The following is a 23,550-nucleotide window of genomic DNA, read 5'->3' as shown; positions in this document are numbered from 1 at the left end:
ACAAAAGATGGAGGAGGAAAGGAGCGGAGCACAACCAGGCCCACCAAACCCGGAAGACTTTGCAGGATTCTAATGATAACTGTTTCATGGATACATCTTGCTCTCAGGGGTCCTCTCTGGATCCCCATGTAGAAGTAGCTGTTTTCTAAGAGTTCTTGCAACACCAAATACATTTCCTTTCAGGTACATAGAAGGTTTGTTCATGCATCTGATAGGATATCAGCACCCCAACTTCATTTTAATGATATCAACATTAAATCAAATAGAACAAAATATCTTGGAACAACATTTTCATATATTCATTCTTCTTGAGTTCTGTTTCATCCAGTCAATAGAAAGCATGGACAGAGGCTTTCAACGTGTTGATTCACTGTTCATACAGCTCAAACAGCTTCACTGTTTCTACACTGACTAAATACATTCATTTTCTAAGTGGAACATTTTTTTAATATCTGCATACAATATTCATCTCCATTGTGCTTCACTAAATACGGTTCACTAAAGCCAGGAAGGGATGCAATTAAGTGTTCATCAACTGTTTAACCTGAGCACCATTTCCTTTTTCAATGAAATAGCGTTTATCCCAATGGCACAATCTTAAAGAGTAATAATTCTAGCTCAGATGGGCTACTCAAATGGTTGCTAAAATATATTTCTAGATGTTGGAAGGTAAATGCAATGGCTGATGTGCAAATTATTTCTGAACAATTTATACTCTTTAATTACCCATTCAAGGAGGCCTGGTGGGATAAACAATTAAGCACTCAGCTGCTAACTGGAAGTTTGGCAGTTAAATCTCAGTCAGCAGATTACTGGGAAGAAGACCTGGAAATCTGCTTTTACAAAGACTGCGCCCCTCCCCAATCCAATTGGCAGTTCTACTATACCGTATAACACACGGTCTATGTGGGTCAGAAATGCCTTGACGTCTCTGAAAGAGAACAGCAATGCCTTATGGCCTTCTCTAAAGCACGGCGGAAACAGAGACTCTGAACTCCGTCTCGATGATTTCTTTGCCTTTGTTAGATGTGTGGACATGGAATAAATTCAGCCTCTGTGCACGCAAATGTCTTATCTCAAAAACATTGACAGAAAAATCATAATAGATGATCATTCTTTCAAGTTCTGAAGACATCAACAGTTTGACATGAATGCTATCAAGCTAAGACATTCACAGTAAGTTTTGTGAATTAGTATGCCATATGATTTGGACTTTACATAAGCACCATATCAAATATAAGCAGTCTCGGATTATGAGCAAATGCCATGTCTAAGTTTATCATTGAGTATAATTTCTACTTAATATGGGAAACACGTTCAATTCATAGTTAACATTAGTTAGTCAAATGCTTGTTTTAGTATATAGAATATAGTGTACCTTTCTATGGATAGATAATCACTAAAGATACACTCACAGGTACACTAAACATGTTTAGCATGAAATATAGTAGCAAGTAATAATAATAAAGTAGTGCCCACTTATTATTACAAACCATTGTATGTACCTTGAATTTGTCATAGTTTTTTGGGGAGTTGAGACCATGGATGTATGTGCTGTGCAAAGGTGTCTAACCAGTTTTATGTTTATACTTGTCTTAATGTTGTCTTAAGCACCAATTATCTGCATGATAATACAGCAATATAAAATGCAGATATACAAGAATACTGGTCATCAGTATACACAACCAGTCAAACATCTTTGTTATGTGTCCTTAGCTTTGTATACAGCTTCCAGTTACTAGCATCTAAAAGCTGGCTGAGAATGAGATATTTTGTATATTTTGTAGACATAGTAATCTAGTTCTATCCTATGCTAGTTTTTACATAATAAAATGAATTGCCACTGAAACTGCACAAGGAATACTTTGTTAGCTCCTTGAAGTTTAGAGACTAGTCATCTGAGTCATGTATTAAAAAGATTTGTAAATTGATTTGTAAATTGATTCCTTGAATTTTTCAATCTCTCCAGCATCTGACTTCCTGTGGCTCCTATGATGATGAGGCTGTAGTATTATTGTCAAGGATACTGGAAGACGGAGCCATTCAATCAGGGAACAAAGTTCTCCAAGAAGTGGAAGTGGTAGGCAATACTGACTTTTAGCCTTTCACTGTTTAAAAACATATGTCAGTGTAATCATATTTAAGCAGTATTTACCACTTTTAAAAGTAGGCCTCAGTGGTTCTAAAAATCTTTGAATACTTAAAATAGTTGACAAAATAGCTGGAAGAATGAAATGGAGGGAATTAACAATAAAATAAACAAGTTGGGGAAACTGGAAAACAATACCGCTATCACGTGCTACTTGAGCACCCTGTGGCTGTTTGAGAACATTCACTGCTCTCCTGAGGGGTGGGTTGGGGGGAAGCTCTGTGCATCCTAGTCTAGCATCTGATTCTGTGACACTTTCCAACTGTACAAGCTGCCAGTCACATGCCACCAAAACAGAAGGCCCGTTCACTGTAGTAGAATACATGTTACAAATAGATCACAATTTGATGGGGCACAAATAAGGAATAGGAGACATTCACTCAGAATCTCATTTAAGCCACTGAAATCTACAAGTGCATATGGATGTGAGATTCTACACTGCATTGTGTCAAAACACTCTTTCATTGCAGAACATTATTTTTCTCATTTCTCTATTCTTGTATTAATCTTAGATTCTTTTATTGTTTTCTCATTCCTTTTCACACACCTACCTTTAACATCTACCTCTTCCCCACTATAGTCAGGGACCCATTAGTACTAGCAATCTGAGTTCCAAATGATGGAGATCTTTCTTTAAATAAGTAGGAAGTAATTCATCATTCCAATGATCAACTGATAATTTGCAAATAAAAATGTAGCAAAATTAAATGCAATTTAGTACTCCATACTCTCATTAAGGACAAACATGTAAACAGTCTATTTGTATCATTTAATAGACATCTCTGTAAATTTCATTTTGTCATACTATAATACTAAAATATAAGATCATATTTTCTTCAAATAGTCTTATGCAAAGTGTTTCAACAATTTTTCCCTAATTACTAAAATTACTTTCAATTTTGTTTTGCCCATTAATTTTAATAATAGTGAACTAGAAGGGCAGTAAGGAGTCTCTTAAAGTGAATATAATATTCTCAGAGAATTTGAATTGGCAAAGCTAAAATGGTGAACATGGAATATTGTCATCTATCTTATGTTATCACCTGAGACTATGTTTATACTCTTCAGAAATATGAAGTAAAGCTTTTTTAGTTGAAGAGGTTTATATTTATTTCATTTGTATGTCAAAGCTCTTTATTTACATACCAAATTTACACTATCAATATACTCAATTAAAAATTCATGAGTTCTTATTTCATATATTTTTTTCAAGAAAAAAAATTGACAGTACAATGTGTTATCATTCAATTTATAATCCATATTAAAATGAGAGAGAAAATCTGGGTTAGTAATTTAGAAGGAAGGATAGGACTGGAAAAGTAAAGCCTTAGCTTACAATTGTTTTAAAGAGTATAGTTTTTATAGATAACACAAACCATTTATGCTCAACTGTGCTTGGTGGTACAGCCATTTATGTATAACTGCTAACCTAAAGATTGATGGTTCAAACTCATCACCCCAAATAAACAAAACAAAAAAACTCAAACTCATTGTCATCAATTCAGTGCTGGTTTATAGCAACCCTATAGGACTACCTTATTGGGGTAATCCTAACCCCTGTGAACTTCTGCAACTGTCGTTCTTTACAGGAACAGAAAGCCGCATCTTTTCCTGTGGGGTAGCTGGTAATTTCAAACTGCTGACCTTGCAGTTAGCACCCATCTCATAACCACTCTGCAATCAGGGCTCCCAGAAACCAACCCAGTGGTACCCAAAAGAAACATCCTGGTGATCACTTTCTGTTAAGACTGTTGTTAGACTCCATCAAATCAACTCCAACCCATAGCACATCTATGCCCAACAGAGAGACACACTGCCCAGTCCTGCACATCCTCACAACCATTCCTCTGCCTGAGCCATTGTTGCAGCCCCTGTGTCAATCCCTCTTGGTGAGGGCCTTCCTCTTTTTCTCTGTCCCTCCACTTTACCAAGCTTGGTGTCCTTCTCCAGGGACTGGTCTCTCCTGACCACATGTCCAAAGTATGTAAGACAAGACAAAGTCCTGTCATCCATGCGTCTAACAAGTATCTGGCCTTACTTCTTTAATACAGAGCTGTTCGTCCTTTTAGCAGTTCATGGTACTTTGAATATTTTTCTCCAGCACCACAATTGAAATAACGTGAAATTTTCTATGCTCTTTCTTATTCATTGTCCAAATTTCATTTGCTTATGATGCAATGGAGAATAATATACTTGAGTCAGGGACACTTTAGTCCTTAAAGTATCATCCTTGTTCTCCAACACTCTAAAGTGGCCTAGTGAAGCAGATGTGCCCAATGCAATACATCTTTTCATTTCTTGACTGCTGCTTCCAAGAGGACTGATTGTGAATCCAAGGACAATTCTAAACATCAAATTTCTTTTATTTACCACCACGCTACCAATTGGTTTGGTTGTAAGGATTCTGGTCTTCCTTACACTGAGTTGTAATCCATACTGAAGGTTATAATCCTTGATCTTCTTGATCAAGTGCATTAAGTCCTCCTCACTTTCAGCAAGCAAGGTTGTGTCACCTCCAGGTCCCAGGTTGTTAATAAGCCTTTCTCCAATCCCGAGGCCACACTCGTCTTCACATAATTCAGCTTTTCTTTGTTTTTAAATAGTTTCATTGGCATATAATTCACATATCATACAACTCAATAGTTCAATCACATCAAGAAGAGTTGTAGAATCATCACTACAATCAGATTTAAAACATTTTCTTGGTTGTTGGACTCATCACTATCAGCTCTTCATTCCCCCGCAATCTCCTCTTCCATAACTCCAAGGAACCGTTAATCCAGTTCATGTCTCTATAGATTTACCTATCCTTGATCGAATATATAGAAAATACATTTTTAAACTAACAATAACAAAATAAAACAGACAAAAACCTCAATCAAAAAGATAGCCAAAAATATTAAAATTAGAAAGACTTTAAAATGGATGATGATTTCCTCAGCATACAGATTGAGGATACAACCCTGATGCACACTTTTCCTGATTCTAAACTATGTAATATTCCCTTGTTCTGTTCATCCAACTGCCTCTGGATCCAGGCACCAGATAAGAATGAGCACAATGAATTGTTCCAGAATTCCCATGCTTCTCAAGGTTATCCACACAGTCAAATAACTTTGCATAGTCAATGAAACACATGTAAGCATTTTTTTTCTGGTATTCTCTGCTTGGAGCCAAGATCCATCTGACTTCAGCAATGATATCCCTTGCTTCACATCTTTTTTTGAATCTGCCCTGAACTTCTGGCAGTTCCCTGTCAATGTGTTGCTACAATAGTTGTTGGATGATATTAAGCAAAATTGCTATTTGTTTGCAATATCAAGGATATTGTTCTATAGTTTGAACATTCTACTGAGTCATCCTTCTTTGGAATAGACACAAATATTGAACTCTCCCAGACAGTTGGCCAGGTAGCAGTCTTTCAAATTTCCCGGCATAGATGCATGAGTGCTTCCAGTACTTCTTCAGCTTTCTGAAGCACTCCAATGGGTATTCTGTCAATTACTGGAGCCTTGTTTTTGGCTAATACATTCAGTGCTGTTTGAACACCTTCCTTCCTTCAGCACCACTGGTTCTTACTCATATGCTACTTCCTGAAATGGTGGACTGTTGACTCGTTCTTTCTGGTACTGTAACTGTGCATCCTTTCCATCTTCTCTTAATGCTTCCTGCATTACCCACCATTTGGCCTAAAGAATCTTTCAAATTTGCAATGAAGTTTGCTTTTTCTCTTGAGTTCTTTCAGTGTCAGATATGCTGAGCATGTCCTTCACTTTTGGTTTTCTAGTTCTAGGTCCTGGAATATTTCATCATCATATTGGGCGTTATCAAAATCTTCATGGGAGCATGTAGCCTCAACTTTCTCCCAAGGATTATCTGGTATAGTGGAACCACTGACCTTTTGGTTAGCTGACCAATGCTTAAAAATAAATGAAACAACAACAACAAAACTCACTGCCATCGAGTTGATGCTGACTCATAGCTATTCTTTAAAATACGCTAAAACTGCACCAGTGGATTTCTGAAACTGTAATTCTTTACAGGAGTCAAAAGCTCCGTTTTTCTTAAGCAAGACAGCTGGTGGCTTTGTCTACTGACCTTATGGTTAGCAGCCCAACACATAATCACTACACCACCAGGACTCCTTCTAATGCTTATACAGCACAATTAATATTTTATGATACTATATGCTTTGTATGAATCTTGTTATAGCTGTCAGGGCTACTACTCCACCTTTTATGTCCTACTGACTATCTGACAAGGACCTCAATAAGAGAATGTATCTTGTCTATTTGCACACCTTGTATGCCCCAATACCTAGTACTGGATTTTACACATAATTAGCATCCCCTAATTATCCACTGAATTAAAGTTCAACTGCCATGATGTCTCATCTCTGAAGAATTTTTGGATCTAATGTTCTTGTGAAGAAATGTAACATCTAGTCATTTTGTTTACCAGAGTTTCACTTTATTTAAAAGGCCAAAGTTATGGCATAATTTATTTGTGCTGATGATTCTATCAGTAAATATTTATGAAATGATTTTTTGGACATTGAAGCTTACAATCTAAGCATACTACCATCATCTATTAGCTGCTGTCATTTATTTTGCTAAAAGAAAATATCATATTAATATATTTTCATAAGGTATATCATATTACTCTAATGTTCAAGACAACATTTTTGTTCCTTTTGTTGTTCGCCACTCTTGGGTCAGCTGTTGACATTTAAGTGATCTTATACACAATGTGTTGAAATATTGCTGGGACAATTTTGATCTTCCTTGGCTGACTTTTGAAAGCACAGGACTTTGTCACTGATCTGCCTTGGTCTGAAAGCTCTGTTGAATCTTGTTCAGCATCACAGAAGCACACCAGCCTCCGATGACAGAAAGCAGTGTACTGTCTGGGGAATCCCCTAACTCGCTACTCTTCATGACTCAGAAACCACCTTACTTAATAATCTTCTCTGCAAGGTAATGTTTGTTTCATGCAAACTAGACCACATAATATTCCCCACCAGTCTCCTCCTCTAGACAATGTTTTCTCACATTAAGGTTCTTTCCTGGGACATTTCTCCATGGTGACTCTATCTCTGCTCTCTAAACTCTAATTTCTTAAAGGACCATTTCAACTGGATCCCAGTGATCAGGCTAAACAAATGTAAATTACATGCAGGATGATTCTGGTTTGTTGAAGGTACTTCTGGGTAAAGGCCTTCTGGCCACTTTGACAGTATTCATTGTTCTTGTGTGCTGACAAGGTGATTCTGTCTCCTGGAGTGGCCTGCCACATTGAGCTTCCTAGAGTGTGCTATGCTTGGAGCAGTCACCAGGTCTTCTCTCTGGCAGAGTAGCTTGTAGTATGAAACCTTGCCTTTTAGTTAGTAGTCAAGTGCTTAACAATTGTTTTATCAGTCCTCTTTTTAAAATGACTAATAATATACTTGTGTATTATAATATAGAAGATACATCCAACAAAATCACAGCATTTAAGCAGAACTTGGAAGATAAGTGGCAATCAGAACATTTTTATAAAATGTTAAATCCACCAATCAATCAATAAAAGTAAACATTAAACAAATTAACTCTACTTTAGAGTCATGATAATAACCTATCACGTGCTACCAATGATAAAAGAAAAAAAGTTCACAGTACTAAATGAAGCTGAGGATGATCTTTAGCATGCCACATAGACCAGACATGATGATTCCTTATTTTATACATATAGTAAATGTCATCTTCTAGCATAGAACATTGGTACAGGGTTTATCAATGAAGGAAAGTGGATATTATTTTCTTCAGTAGGCTATAATAGAATTTAGAAGTTGAAATGAAAATATATAAAATATTTCTACATAGCAATATTCTATTTTTCTCTTTAGTTACATTAACAGCTTTTCCCTCTTTTCCCAGATGCAACTTCTACATTAATAATAATTTATTGTTAACATTCCCATACCAACTTCTACAATAATAATTATTTATTGTTAACATTTTTCTTCCCTAACTGAGTATGTTAAGTATCATTACCCTACAAGGGACTGATATGTTAGCTTTGCAAGTGGCGATGTTAAGTTAGCCCAAGGGCTACTTCACAGCGATCTTTCCCGGGAAAGAACATCATCGATATTCTGAGTCCCAGGATCACCACAGCCTGGCACATTTAGCAGTACAAGGAAGACATTAAATTCACCTCCCAGGAAGCAAAAGTATATACTATGGCCTGATGGAAATGTTTCTGACTAATGAAGGAGCTATGTCGGAGTCCTGCTTAGGGCATTCTCATTTGTAAAGGACAGAAAACAAACAATTCATGAGTTTGGAAGAAAGCCAAATGAAACATTTTGCTAAATGCACCTGGATTTTAGTGCTATCTCCTCCCTTAAGCATGATCCCAATTAAAATTAGGGTTTAAAGTCATTTTTCATTTAAGACTTCTGAATCAAAATCAATTTTCCTAGGTCAAAGAAGATTGTAATTTCAAAGGCACTCTCATTTCTGAAGACAAATAGTAGTATAATCTTCCAAAATGCAGTAAATCAAATTAGCCACTCAGTCAAATACTTTTCTCAATATAATGAAGATGGACTTCAAAATAAGTTATGATTGTTTTTGTTCATTGTTTGGTTTTCACTGAATAATAGTATTATTAATATTATTATTCATAAACCATCATGAACATCGCAACATGTTCCCCCAGCTCAGACATAACTCTGGTTATACGCCCTTCTTCTTCTTCTTCATCGTCGTCAGTCAAGGATTCAAAATTGCATGACAGCTTTGACAAATTCCCTCATTTATCTCCCAGAAACCAGGGACTACATCAGTCTTACTGATTTGATCATCTTAGAAATTGAGAAGTGGCTTTCAACCCCTATTAGAGACACTTTGATAGGATACTTCTTTGAGGTACAAGGAAAGCATTATCAAAATTTCAGAAGGTAAAAATATTGAATATTTAGTTTGCGGTTGTTTTTTTAAAGTGATGGTTGGTGTTTAAGCAAAGTAAGCAACTAAGCAAACACATAAGCCCTTACTCATTGCTTCCTATTTTAGGGAATAAGTTTATCTATATGGAAATAAACAGAAAAAGAAGAATATTAAGAGGAAGAGAATCCCAGAAACTTCAATGTAGTTAAGAGACAAAATATTCACTTTCAATGGTTGCCTCCTATTTGGGGGAAATGATTAAACATTGGACTTTAACTGAGAAATTGTTGGTTCAAATCCACTCAGAGTCACACCAGAAGTAAGGAATGGCAGTCTGCTACTGAAGAGGCACTGCCTTGAAATCCTGTACAGCAGTTCTCTTTTTCACCCATGGGGTCGCCATGTTATGGAAAAGGTTTAATGACAAGTCACACCACCTCTAATGCTGTTTGCATATTGGGCCAAAGGCCAGACTCTCAGAAACATCCTTAATCCTCACTTTCCCATCCGAGTATCATATTTCTGCTTTTTCTGTGTGTAGGGTTGACATATATAAGAGAAGAGTCAGGTCTTTCATCATGGAACTTATACTACACCTACACAGAGAGAAAATGCACGGTAAGCAGATCATTATAGGTTAGGATGACTGGGTAGACCCTGCAGCCATTTGTCCAGTATTCTAAATGGAAGGGCAGAACATAGGTAAACAGCAAAGGGGGTAAAAGTCCGTAAAGAAAGGAAAAGTTGTTAATGTGGAGGGTGGTGGGTGAGAATTGCAGTTTGTTTTGATTAGAGAGAACAATGGCTGACTTGTTGGAAAAGAGGTTTGTATAAAAGTAAGATAGGATGCCACGCTTCCACCATTAAATTTCTCTTGAAGGGAAAACTATCCAGAATATGCCTAATCTGTCTTTAAAGGAATTGGTATCTGTTCTATTTTGTATGAGATTAAAATAGGTTATCTGGAGAGTTGACCTTGGTGCCTAGCTTTTTCCATATCTTGGGGGAACCATTAGTTTATGCACATTTGGAAGATTAAGCTTATTTGAAAAGCATGTTTATATGGAATAGAATAAATAATTTATGTAACAGTCTAAATGACAGCCTTTTCATTTATAAATAAAGTAGAAGTCTCTTTGGATAATTAAGCTTCTCAAACAAATGAACGAAGGACCCCTGGTAGAATAGTGAGTTAGGAGTTAGGCTTCCAACTGCAAAATTAGTAGTTCAAACCCATTAGCTGCTCTGCAGGAAAAAGATGAGACTTTATACTAATGAAAGAGTTCGTCTCAGAAAGTTGCAAGGGCAGTTCTACTCTTTCTACAGGACCACTATCTGTAAGAATCAACTCATGGGGAGTGGGTGAGAAATGAACAAAAAATGTTTTCCTAAATTACTAGATTGAGAACACTGCATTTGTGATATGATTACAAATGATTCAATATGTTCTCAAATAAAACTGTGTATAACTCATGAGTCATATATTATTTACATGAAATCATAACTTTTTAATCAAAGTGTCTTTAATGGAAGCTATACATAGTCATTCAAAGATGAATAACATTTCATCAATTTGCCATGTAGGATGAGTTAGCATTTTTATTTTGTATCATCAATGAATGGAGTCTCAAAGATACTTAAGAATTTAGAGAATATAATCAATATTTGAAGCCCAGAGTGATATTCATTCAGAGTTTTGTTCTCTAACATTAGTAAACAATCTATTTAAATAACAATTCCTGCACCTGCCATAGAGTTATATACTCAGCTTTTTGGATTCAGGAAACTATTCAGTAGAAGGGTATTTATATTTGATAATTTCCTCATATAATCAAAGGAATTCTTTCATCACATTCAAATTTGGCATTAACTAGCTTTCTTGTACATGAAGTATGCCAAGGTGAGCTGACAGTGTCTTATTCTAAGTTGGCAATGTGTATTGTGTTAAAATGCTTATTAGTGGGGGGAAATTGCACACCAAAGCTGCTGTCACTATAATTATTTTTCCAGAAAGACAGTTCCAAGACTTGAAATAATAGCTGACTGCCCAGGGTGGGGTGCCCAAATGTCCTAACTGAAAGAATTGGATACAAAGCATGGTTAACAAAAAGCCGTGTCATTTCATGAAGACCAATGAGCAGCAGGCTAATTCAGAAAAGAGACTAACCACCAAGCACCAGGCACAACTGAAATGAATCGCCCCTGTGCGAGGTATTTCTTAAAGTTTATTGCTTTGAATATAAATCCATTAAGACTCAAGAGCAATTGGGATGGAAGGCTGGGTAAACAGAAGAACTGCTCAGGGAACCCACATATATACAAAAAGAAATTGAATAACCTTATTTCTATGGACAATTCCAACGTTATTCTACTAGAGAACCATTTTTTCCTTTAAGCGAAGCACGTTTTGACATTGTTTGTAAAAGAATCATTGAGAAGAAAGGTGCAGTAAAGTTTGGAAGGATAGTAGAGTGGGAATGACATGTCCTGCCTCATGTTCAAAGATGCTATTGTGAAAGATATCAAAGTACTGCCTGTGCGAGGGGCCTACTAATATGCATATTTACATTTTTTAAAGGCCATATAAGGATGAAGACTCCTAGATACCTCAGTCTCATCAAAGTTACTCAAACAGATCAGAGAGAATAACTTTGCTGGTGTCCTTAAAAACAACAACAAACACTACCATCAAGTCAATGCAAACTCTTAGCTACCCTATTAACTCACAAATTCACTGCAATTGAGTCAATGCTGACTCTGTGGGTTTCTGAGACCATAAGTATTTATGGGAATAGAAAAGCTAGTTTTTCTCCCATGGAGCTGACTGTGGTTTTGAACTGTTGACCATGCGGCTCACAGCCTAACACATAACCACTACACCACCAGGGCTCATCAGACTAAGTAAACCTGCGAAGACTGTTACTCTTTACGAGAGTGGAAAGTCTCACCTGTCTCCCCAGGAACTATTGGTGGTTTTGAACTGTTGACCTTGTGATTAACAAGCCAAGATGTAATCCATTATGATGGGATTAGTGACCAGTTTTCTTTAAAGAGAATGACTGTCCTGATGAGAATTCCTGAGGGGGTTGTGAAGGCCATCTTCTTTGGGAATAAGTGCTTCAAGAAAACCAATCAGGTGTATTTTAAATAGCCATCCTGGGATTGTGATTCCTCCTAGGGAAAAAAGTTGGGAAACATCCTGGATCCTGGTTTGGTGGGAGGAAGTAGGGAGTGCTACAGGATGCTCCTAGAGAGGGGTAAATGAGTGCTTCTCAGTGGGCTGGATTTGGGTCATACAGGTGGACCAGCATTGGCATCTTGAAGCCTGTCACCTGAGTCTCTTGGGAAAGCCAAAAACCTGAAGCAAAAAGCTGTCGAAATATTTCCAGATTCTTAGGCTTTCATCCAAGAACCTGCAAGTGAGGGGTTCATCAGGGCTTCCCTAGAGATCCCAAAGAAGTCTGGAGAAAAATGTCAGTTGTGCTCATCTGCCAGACCCACCCAAGAACAAGAGTTTATCACACATAGCTGGTCCATTGGGAACTAACTATTCTTGCCTTCTTTACTCCTTCCTTCTTTTCCTGTATTCTGATGAGAAGACATTCAGAAGTGCTGGGAAACTTACGATAAAAGAACAGAAAGCTTCAGAATCAAGTCTACCCCCCTTGCTCTTGATTTCAAGTTTGAAAATGTCTTGGGTGGGGGTACAGAAGTATTAACATTAAGCTAAATTCAGATTATTCATGTTTGTAGGAGAATAAAAAAGCTAATTACTGTGCTGAATGTATCCATCAGGAAAAGGAGAAAGGAGGAAAAATTCAACTCTCTGTACCTACTTAAAATGACAACTGGGACCCAAATACTTTTTGTATGTGTTGTTATCTCAAATTGTATTTGTTCAATATACCACTTAAAGAAACTATGCAGTTCACTGCTAATTTGGAGACCAAAACTGGGGGTGGGGGTGGCAAGTACATTTAAATAACACCCTTCCCACACCAGAAAACCTTCATATGCTAGATAACAGGAAAATCTGGTGTTCAGAAATGTAAACATGATAACAGATAAAATCAGAACCAATAACTCTGAATCATGTCAAAGTTTAATCTGCAATGTAAGAGTGTCAAGATCATCTTGCATTTTTTGGTCAAAAGCTAAAATAATGATGATGATGATGACAGGATCTCATGGACATAGATCCTATATCTTGCCAGGTTATTAAAAATTTCATATTTTACAGAAATAATCTGATATTCATGAACCCTGTACCCTTTAAAGTGTTGAAAAGCAAGGATGTTACTCTGAGGATTATCAAGCGTCTGGTCCAAGCCATGGTATTTTCAATCACCTCATATGCCTGTGAAAGTTGACATTGAATAAGGAAGACGAAAAAAGAACTGATGCATTTTAATTATGGTGCTGGTGAAAAGTATTGAAAGTACCATGGACAACCCGAAGGACAAAGAAATCTATCTTGGAAGAAGTACAACCAGGACATTCCTTATAGCAAAGAAGTATTTTGGACATATCAGGTGAGTCCAGTCCCTGGAGAAGAATACTTAGCTTGGTAAAGTAGAGGGGCAGCGAATACAAAGTTTACCAACAAGCTGTATCGACACAGTGGTTACAACAATGAGCTCGAACATAAGGACAATAATGGGGATGGCACAAGACTGGGCAATGTTTCCGTCTATTGAATATAAGGTCGCTATGAACTGGAATCAATTAGATGGCAATTAGATAGCAGCATGCCCCTGGGATGATAGGGAACCCATATTGGGAACCCAGAAAGAAGAGTTGTTCCCTAGGAAATGAATGTTGTTGTTTTTTCAAATCTGAGACTCCAAAATGAAACAGTTGGTAGGATGTGAGTTGCAGTGAACTAATATGGCCATATTAGCCATAATTTCTTATGTGATGTGTTATATTTCTGGACTCTGGGTCTGTGGCAATAATCCTATTTTAGGGAGTATTTTAAGAGGTAGGGTTAGTATGGGATTCACACCTAACATTAGTAGAGGGTGTGAAGGATCTCACATCCTTTGTTTCCTTGGAGGCATCTTTTAGACAATTTTTCCGTGATTTAAGACACCATCATTGTTTTCTTTGGTGGTATGATTGGCTAAAAGACAAACCACACCTCCATTTAAAGCAATCCTCAGTATAAAAGAACCATCTGGGCCACAGAGAGAAATCTCAGGGTCATTTGAAAGAGCATGTCCAGGGTCTCTGCATGAAGTGGAGGAGACAACGAAGGCTGTGGATGCCTTCTCCTTATCTGGCCGACAGAGAGACTTGGCTGCTGGCCGAGGAGAGGATTTGCTGTGACCAATCCTGTTTGCTTATCCTGACTTGTGTTAATCTATGAACTTCCCTAATAACCCACATTAATTATGAGTATTCGATTGCAAATAACTCTGGAACCCAGCATAGAAACATGTTGGTGCCAGAATAGGCAAAGAAGGGTGGAGCTTGGAGGCATGTTGAACCTCTGCCTTCTGACAGCAGGCAAGCCAGAAAAGGTCAGTTTTGTAACCAACTAGACTGGATTAGTGTAGCCACTGGAGCCAAAGTGTGCCATGAGTGAGGGTGGGGTGGTGGAACTTGAGGGAGCAGTAGTACACTTTACTGCTGATGAGATAAAGCCCATCTGAGGGGCTACTGTAGATGTTAGATGTTATTAGTTCTTCTTTCCTTGACATGAAAACAACAAAAAAGCTATTAGTAGGTACATGGAAATAAAATAGTACCAGTATTAATTTTGCATGGCTCTTTGCCAGATGGTCTCAATACAACCAGACAGAAATATTAACTAAGAGAACTATTTTTTAAAATATTGCCAAAGCAATCATACTTTGTGTGAACCTATTTTAGATGATTGAATATAAGAATGTAACATACAGTTTTAATAAAGAAAATAAGGTAAAGTACCATAATGCATTTGAGAAATATCTCCATTTGTGACTGTGTGACTAGAAAATAGTTGAGAACCAAGCTTCCTGATGAATCTTGGTTCAGAAACAAATATTGATGTATATTCTTTTAATCAGTTATTGCAAATATCAAAGGATAACAAAGAATTGTCTGGTGTCCATGCTTTCTATCGTTTAACACTTAAAATAAAGAGCTTGATGGAATATGGCAAGCATCATAATATTTTTGCATATAAATGTCTATGATCACAAAGTTGAAAAAAATTAGTGCCTCAAATTTCACTTGATTTATATAGCAAATGCAAAAAAAAGGTGACTGCATTGCTAATTCATTGTAGAGTTTAATCAATGCAATCTTGGAAATTAAAGGATTGCCATTTATTTTGTTTTAAGAAAAAATAAGTACTTAATGATGATACAGGTAAACAACCACCACCACAACAAAAACAGAGGGGAAGGGCATTTTATTTTTATTATTACGGATAGCAAGTCAAGAAGTGAAGAAATGTAATTGAAGTGTTTGATATACCTTGCTGCAACCTACAAAATTAGCACAAATATCTTTGAGAGTATAATTTTGTCAGTCATTCTTATATATAGTTTCTTTTCCCTTTCTGTGTTCTTTGTTCTTTCCCACTTAATTGGAGGTTTTGTTTTAAACTGAACCTTAGAGCAATTCTGGTTTTTCATCTTTTCATTACTTCAGTAATATAATACCAACCCTCTCACTGTAATAGTTGGTGACAATGTAATTACATTCATGAGAAATAACATCCTTAGATTTTCTTTCTCCTGTTTTGTGATTATAGTGTTGAAAACTGTAAATAAAGCAAGAACCAAAATGATCTTTGATTCTTTTGACAATAATCGGGGGTCTACATTGCTCTCGTTCCACAGAAGTACTCTGGAGCCATTTTAATCTTTATTTTAAAAAATCCAATAAGATGCATGTTGTACTCTGTCATTTTCAAAAGAATTCCTGATTTATAGCATTTTAATTAAGTTAAGGAATATTCTTACATATTGGTCACAGACTTATTGGTTTTCAGTCAAGAATATAAATTCTGTCGCTTTACCTAAGGTTTAACCCTGCTGTAGCAATTTAAGATATGGGGGTAGAGTTGGGGAGTGAGCCAATCAATAAACCATTGCATATATTTTCTTTTGAGAAAAATTTAGAGTAATGATCACTTTAGAAAATATTTTGTACATAAGAATATATGGTAGCAGTTATTAATGTGCATTTTTAAGACTAGAGGGTGGGGTGACTTATGTAGGTATAGGGGCAACATATGTTCGCTAAGCACATGAATTGTAATATAAATCATGCAAATATCATATGGAGAGGCACAAGACACCTGAGGCAATGACTACCTCTTTCCATTTAATAAAATAGAGGACAGTTTATATCATTTTAACTGTTGAAATGCGATAGGTCATGATACATGGGAACTGCTACTCACATGGTGAAAAACAACTTTTTTTTAAGATTCAAAGTCAGATTGATTTCTTGTTAATTGATTACTCTAGAGGAAAGTCAGCAAGCACAAAACATGAGTACACCTCCAAAAACAAAACCAGATCACGTCGCTAAACATTTTATCTCATAATTGTTGTAGCATGACGTTAGTTAACCCAAACATAATTAATCAAATTTGCCAAAGAGAGGGTTTGAGATGTTACAGATGAAACTGTGAAACATAGCTATTAACTCTTATGGATCTAGATTTCTGGTTGCGTGAATTAGCAAACATTGGTCGGAAATGATCTTTTGAAGCTTGAGCTTTGAAGAAACTAGCTTTCTAGCTTTTACGTCACATAATAATAGCCTACCTTAATATGACGGAATGTTTGGTTGAGGCATTGGACCCTTTAGAGAACAATGATCAGCTGATTCTTAGGAGCATAAACTCCAAGGTCAGACTAAAGGTTGTGTTTCAGAATAAAACACTGTTCTGGTTCAATCTCCATAGCAATGTCCTTAGAATGGGGCATACGAATCGTTAGAGGATTTCTGAATTTTGGAACACTTTGACATTCTAGTCAGAATTGTTGAAAATCAACTTAAACCCCAGTTTATATTATTGGCGGAACTTGATTTTTGTTTTCACAAAACAAATTACCTTCTCTTGATACTGTCTCCTCGAAGAATCCAAAGACTGGATCAAAGCCGTGGCATGGCCCACAAACATGGCGTAGCAGGTGGCGCCTACGATCATGCTCAGCATGGTAATCCAGAGGTCGGACATGCTGACTGGGGCTTGGGCCCCATACCCAATACATAGCATGTGACTCATGGCTTTGAAGAGTGCATATGAATATTGCTTTCCCCATGAATCATTCTGGAAGAGAGGAAATAAGAAAAGAGATTGAGGCACTAGGGTAACAGAAAGAATAGTTACCATCTGTGAACAAAATACCATGATGCCATAGTGTATAAAGCCACATCTTTGTCAAAGGGTTCTCACAAATTATTAATTAATTAACTCCATGCTTGCTTGTTTGTTTTTCCCAGAATGTGCATTTTATGATGAAGTAAAGTAACTTATCATTAATTCCCACTTTTTTTCCTAGTTTGTTCTACATTTTCTGAAATTAAAAATAAACTACTTTTTGAAAAAAGGCATGAGAAGCACCTAAAACTAAAAAAATGAAGATGCAATAGGTTCATCTTTAAGTTTCAAGGATTTGATCATTTTTCAGTTTTATATTCACAAACTGAAAAATGCAGCACATGGTTGTGAAATATAAGGGTGAAGGATAGGGTTTTTTGCTGTTGTTGTTGTTACAACTACTAAATCTAGATTTAACAATCTAACTGCATATATTTTTTCTAAAATAAAAAGAATAACAAACATGTGTTGAAGCTGAACTCCTTGTCCTGGAGTTGACGCTGACTCATGGCGAACTCATGTGCTACCGACTAGATCAGCTCTCTAGAGATTTCTAGTTTGTAATCTTTAAGGGAGTTGAATTTCAGGTCTTTCTTCCATGCAACCTAATGCCGATCAGGTTAGAATTCCCGACATTTGGGTTACTACTCTAGCATAACTATGTGTCCCACCAAAGATCTTCACTTAAAAAACACAGGCCTGATACTCTGAACGTGATCACGACAGAAGGTCCCGAATAGAGAAGGGGCCGGGCGCAGGGGAGATGATGGATCAAAATTCAAAATCATAAAAATTAGTAGGCCTATTAGTCTACTAGAAACTCATAAAGCTCTCAAGACTGTGCATCTTAGTCACCCTTCCAACCTGAAATGGAAGTCATTCTCCTGACTCAACTTTATCTAGGCAAGGGACACTTTAATAAGATCAACAATAACAGCAGGGAGGCATGTACTCTTTTGAGCAATAAACCCAATGACATCAAAAGAGCAGCCTTTTTCTAAGGAACAAAACTCAAGAGGCAAGAAGAGATAAGAAAGAAGGGCAAATGGGAAATGGCAAACAAGGGGAGGAAGTGCGAAGAGTGCTGCTCCCTTGTGAGAACTGATGTATGCATCACCCAAAGAAAGTATTCGGATGAAATGTGCGACCCGTGGAGTTAGAAGACTAAAGTTAGAAGGCTAAACATGCTCAGCAGGTTTCAAGCTAGAAGAACTGAACATGTTTAACTTCAAGTTAACACTTTGAAAGATTCTATGGGCAAAATGCCGAATGATGCAGAAAACATTTCTTTTTTTAAAAAAAGAAAAAAATGGAAAGCGTATACAGAACATAGCCACTGTACCAGAAAGAACTGGTCTACCAGCAACCATTTTTAAGAGGTACTAACAGCCAATGCTATTAGAGGAAGATGTCCAAATTACACTGCAGGCATTAGCCAAAAACCAAGGTTCCTGAAACTGACAGAATCCCTACTGAAAGTTTTAAGAGATGAAGCTATTGCTGGAAATGCTCACTTATCTAAGCAACAGAATTTGGAAGACAGCCACATACATGGTCAATTGATTGTGCCCACTCAAATGAAAGGTGACAAAACAGAGTGCAGATATTATTAAATAATATCATTAAATCACATGTAAGTAAATTTTTGTTGAAGAAAATTTTTAAATGGTTGAAGCAGTACATCAACTGGGACCTGCCAGAAATATAAGTTGGGTTCAAAAGGGCATGTGGAACAAGGGATACGCTTACTTAGGTCTGATGCACTTCACGTGAAAGCAGAAAATACACGAAAGATGTTCACTGTGTTTTATTGACTCTGAAAATGGACTCAACTGTGTGGATCATAAGAAGTTATGGATAACATTATAACAACTTGGAATTTCAGACCGCTTCATTGTGCTCATGCAATCCTACGTAGACCAAGATGCAGTCTGTCAATGGAACACTACCTGGTTTAAAATGAGGAAAGGTGTATGTCAGGTTGTATCCTCTCATCGTAGTTAATCAACCTCTATGCTCAGAAAATAGTCCAGTTCTGTACAATGTGAGCAAGAACATGACATTAAGATTAGACAAAGGTTAAAAGTCTACAACATCAGCTGACAAAGCCTTGTTTGCTGAAATCAAACCTGCTGATGAAGACCAAAGACTGCAGCCTTTAATGTGGATTAAACCAGAATGTAAGAGAGAGAAAAAATCCTCACAACTCTACGATGAGAAACTATCATGATAGAGAAAAGATTGAAGCTGTCAAGGATTTCAATTTACTTAGATCCATAACCAACACTCATCTAAGCAACAAGCAGTCAGGAAATCAAATGGCATGTTGCATTAGCAAACCTGCTGCAAAATACTTCTCTAAAGTGTTTTAGAGCAAAGATAACAATTTGAGGACTAACATGCAACTGACATAAATAAACCACAGTATTTTCAATTTTCCTCATATGCATGTGAAAGCATGAGAAATATTAATGTATTTGAACTGCGGTTTGGTGATGAATATTGAAATTACCATGGATTGCACAAAGAGCACACACATCTGTCTTGCACAAAGTTGAACTTGGAAAGGAGGAGGGTACGCCTGTCTCATGTACTTTGGACATGCAGAAACCAGTCTCTGGAAAAGGAGACTATCCGTAGTGAAGTAGCAGGTCAGTGCAAAGGAGGAAGACCTCCAGTGACATGGAGTGACATAGAGGCTGCATTAAACTATAATGAGTGTGAGGCCGGCCAGGACTCGCAGTGTCTGTTGTACGTAGGGTCTCTAGGACACAGAGACCGGAGGGCAACTAATAATAATGTTGACAAGATGCAAAATGTGCATAAATTGTTTGTTCTATCAAATTAAAATAAAAGTTAAAAACAAAACTAGAAGAAAATGTTAAACAAAAAAGAAAATAAAGGAAAAAGAAGAGAAAGAATTGATTCTCCTTTTGAGGATCCTCAACTGGAGCACTGGAGGTTGGAATCAAATGACAGATGTTGAGGAGGTCTTGGCTTTTAAATAAAAATAAGATGAAATGAAATAATCAGAGTATCAACTGGGCAAACAATTTCAGGGAAAAAGCCTGACTTCTGCATTTAGTTATTAGATGAAATATCTGATGTCATATCAAATTTATTATAAGCCAAATAAAAATAAGCAATTAAGTTTATTTGTACACTTTGATCAAATTATACATACATGCAAGATCACAAAAAATTTTTTTGCAAAGGCCGTTCCTCCTGATAACTGCTAAAAGTATATTTTTGTGTGCTGGTGACAATATTGGGAAACATTTCTGGTAACGTGTTTGGAAATAGAAACAGAAGTTTGAATAGTGCTGCAACTGATAATCCTCATGGAGCAATTATTCATTAAATATTTAATTTTTTACACTAAGCCATTTCATAAACATTTAATTTTTTTTGTTTTGGACTTTTGTTGTTGTTTTAATTAAAAGATCATTTTATCGGGGGCTTTTACATCTCCTATAACAATCCATCCATCGATTGTATCAAGCATATTTTTACGTATGTTGCCATCATTATTTTCTAGACATTTACCTTTGATTGATCCCTTGGTTAAAATTACACCTTTTTACTAGAGATCATTGTAGATTTTCATGCATTTAATAATAGAACCTGGAGAGGATTGCAAAGGGTGAGCTGAATCAAAATGTGTAATTGTTGGATAGAAAACTGATGGTCTGCTTTGCAAGCCTTCACTTAATTCACAATGAAAGTTAACACTTAATAGAGATCCATGTCATTTCACAGTTTCTTCCAGTGATCATCATGCAAACTGCAGGTCAATGTCACAATCTGAAAATTGACGTAGATCCACTTCATTGATCTCATTATGAATTATAACCAATTTTATTCTCATGTATGTGTGTGCATGTTTGTGTCAGTGGATGTGTGCCTTAATTTTTATTAATTTATTACATTTTGAGATTCATCACCACAGTCATGATACAGGATAGTTTGATCTCAACAGGACATTTAAAATGCTATTGTTTTATTGAATTGAATTTTGAATATGAACTAATATGTAATGTTATTTGTTTCCTCTAACAGTCCCTGTATATAGTTAAAGTTATGATGAAAGCAAGAATAGTTTCATTACTTGGTTATAACTTTATATGCCTATCTATGTATTTCACCGCTGCAGATAAAGTTAGAAGGAAATTTTAATTTAAAGTTTTCTAGTTAATAGTAGTTCATTTGTAGTTACACTTCACATAAGAATAGTGTTATTTTCCATAAAATGTGAATATCTTTGCATTGCTACTTCTAAATTTGTTTTTTATATTTTAATGCCACAGCAGTTTTGAAATGGAAGAATTGCTACTCATTCCCTGATATATTTTATTACAGTGATCCTGTGTGCAATTTTTCCTTTCACAATTTCCTGAAAAAGTTGACTACTCAAGTATATGTAATTCCTGTCTTGACACTTGGGAAATACAGTTAATAAACATCTAAATACTGTGGCATTGTGTTTCTCGAGTGGACAGGTAGGCTAGCTTTCCCACTACGGGTCTACAGTGAGCAGAGCATCTCTCCTTCTCCAGGGTGACTGCAGTTGTTTCTGCTGTTCCTGTGGTGGCAGCTTGAGAGCAGACCCAACTCCAGTGTGCTTACTTTGAGGACTCAGGTGTTCATGGAGAGGCATGTGCACCTTGCTGCCAGCTCAGGGCCTGGTGCCTGCAATACCTGCTGTGGAAGGAGGTCTGAACCCATGCATTTCCTGCTGCACCCAGCAGTTCCGTGGCCCCCATTCATGCTCCACTGTCCCAGCAGACTAGCTTTATATTTGGAGTATTTGAACCACGGACCTTGTAGTTAGCAGTTCAATGCTTTAAACAGCCAAAACAAACAACAAACAAACAAGAAAACCAAGTTCACTGCCATCAAATTGATGCTAACTCCTATGGACTCTTTAGAATGGGATAGAACTGTCCCTGTGGGTTTCCAAGACTGTAACTCTTAAAGCCCCAGTTTTCTTAAACAGAGCAGCTGGTAGTTTCTAACCCCTGACCTTATGGTTAGCAGCCCAATGTGTAACCAGTGCACCCATCAGGGCTCCTTCCAATGCTTATAGAACACATTTAATATTTTATGTTAATGCATGGCTTTGTTTGAATATGATTATAGCTGTCATGACTACTAATCTGACTTTTATATACCTTACTGACTCTATTCAAAGGTAAAATGACTAAGCATTACTATGGCAAAAAAAAGAGAAGACTTTAAAGAATTTGACATTAAGACATGATGTGGACAAAGGGTCTTTCTGCTATGGGGGTCTCCTGTCACCAGTTAGGTTATCTACCAATGAAGCTGACCTCCCCTTTGTCAAATAAAACCTTAAATTAACAGACATTTTAAAAGCCATTTAAAATAGATACACACAAATACACACTGTCATGAAGTCAATGTTGTCTCATAGCAACCTTGTAGGACAGTGTGGAACGGCCCCTTTGAGTTTCTGAGACGTTAACTGTTTTTGAGAGTAGGATGCCCTGTCTTACTCCCACAGATCCACTGGTAGTTTCAAGCTGCTAATCTTGCAGTAAGCAGTCTGTGACAGATAGGTTTATTGTGCCAACCTGGCTAATAAACACATGTGGGATTAGTAAGGTTGCAGTTTAATCTAAAGACTAAGAGTTAAAGGGCTGGGCAAGCCTCACCTTTCTGTCTCTTGCTGTCTGGTGATTAGACCAGTGTGTGGCTGCCTTGGCTAGTTCTCTGCCTAAACTTGCAAGCTACACTACCTGTGGGATACCCAACCCACGGACCATGTTGCTATCGTTTGAGATTCCTTCAAGATCTGCTTCACCATACTGCTGGTATATCACGTGTGCTGGGGACTGTTGGCCCCTGTCATCTGGCTGAGTGTTGGTGACCCACCCTACTGTTACTGCCTGTGGATGGACTGCCTGTATTGCTCTACAGAAGACTCAGTGGTCTGCTTCTTTGACTTACACCCAGCAGCCCTTGTGAATTGAAGGACTGCCACTATATTATCTGACTCCCAGAAGTAAGTTGAACTGAGCCCTCTATACTGCTCTTTGGACTAATTAGCTGTTTATTTCCTTGTTTTGTATCTATCTATCTATTTATCTAAAATCATAAATGCCCTGGTTTTGTTTCTCTAG

General features: G+C 37.0%; 1 protein-coding gene across 1 annotated transcript in view; it reads right to left on the bottom strand.

Annotated features, from left to right (window-relative positions):
- Nucleotides 1-23,550, bottom strand: part of HCN1 (hyperpolarization activated cyclic nucleotide gated potassium channel 1) — a 465,750-nt gene that overhangs the window by 147,068 nt on the left and 295,132 nt on the right. Inside the window, exon 4 of the mRNA XM_004703627.2 lies at nucleotides 17,138-17,356. Coding sequence (XP_004703684.2) covers nucleotides 17,138-17,356 — 219 coding nt within the window. The remainder of the gene's footprint in view (nucleotides 1-17,137; nucleotides 17,357-23,550) is intronic.

Source organism: Echinops telfairi, unplaced genomic scaffold, assembly GCF_000313985.2.
Source record: "Echinops telfairi isolate 266 unplaced genomic scaffold, ASM31398v2 ScPeMD7_7469;HRSCAF=8507_1, whole genome shotgun sequence".
Classification (NCBI taxonomy): Eukaryota; Metazoa; Chordata; class Mammalia; order Afrosoricida; family Tenrecidae; genus Echinops; species Echinops telfairi.
Note: the sequence above shows the minus strand (reverse complement) of the source record. Positions and strands in the feature narration are given on the sequence as shown.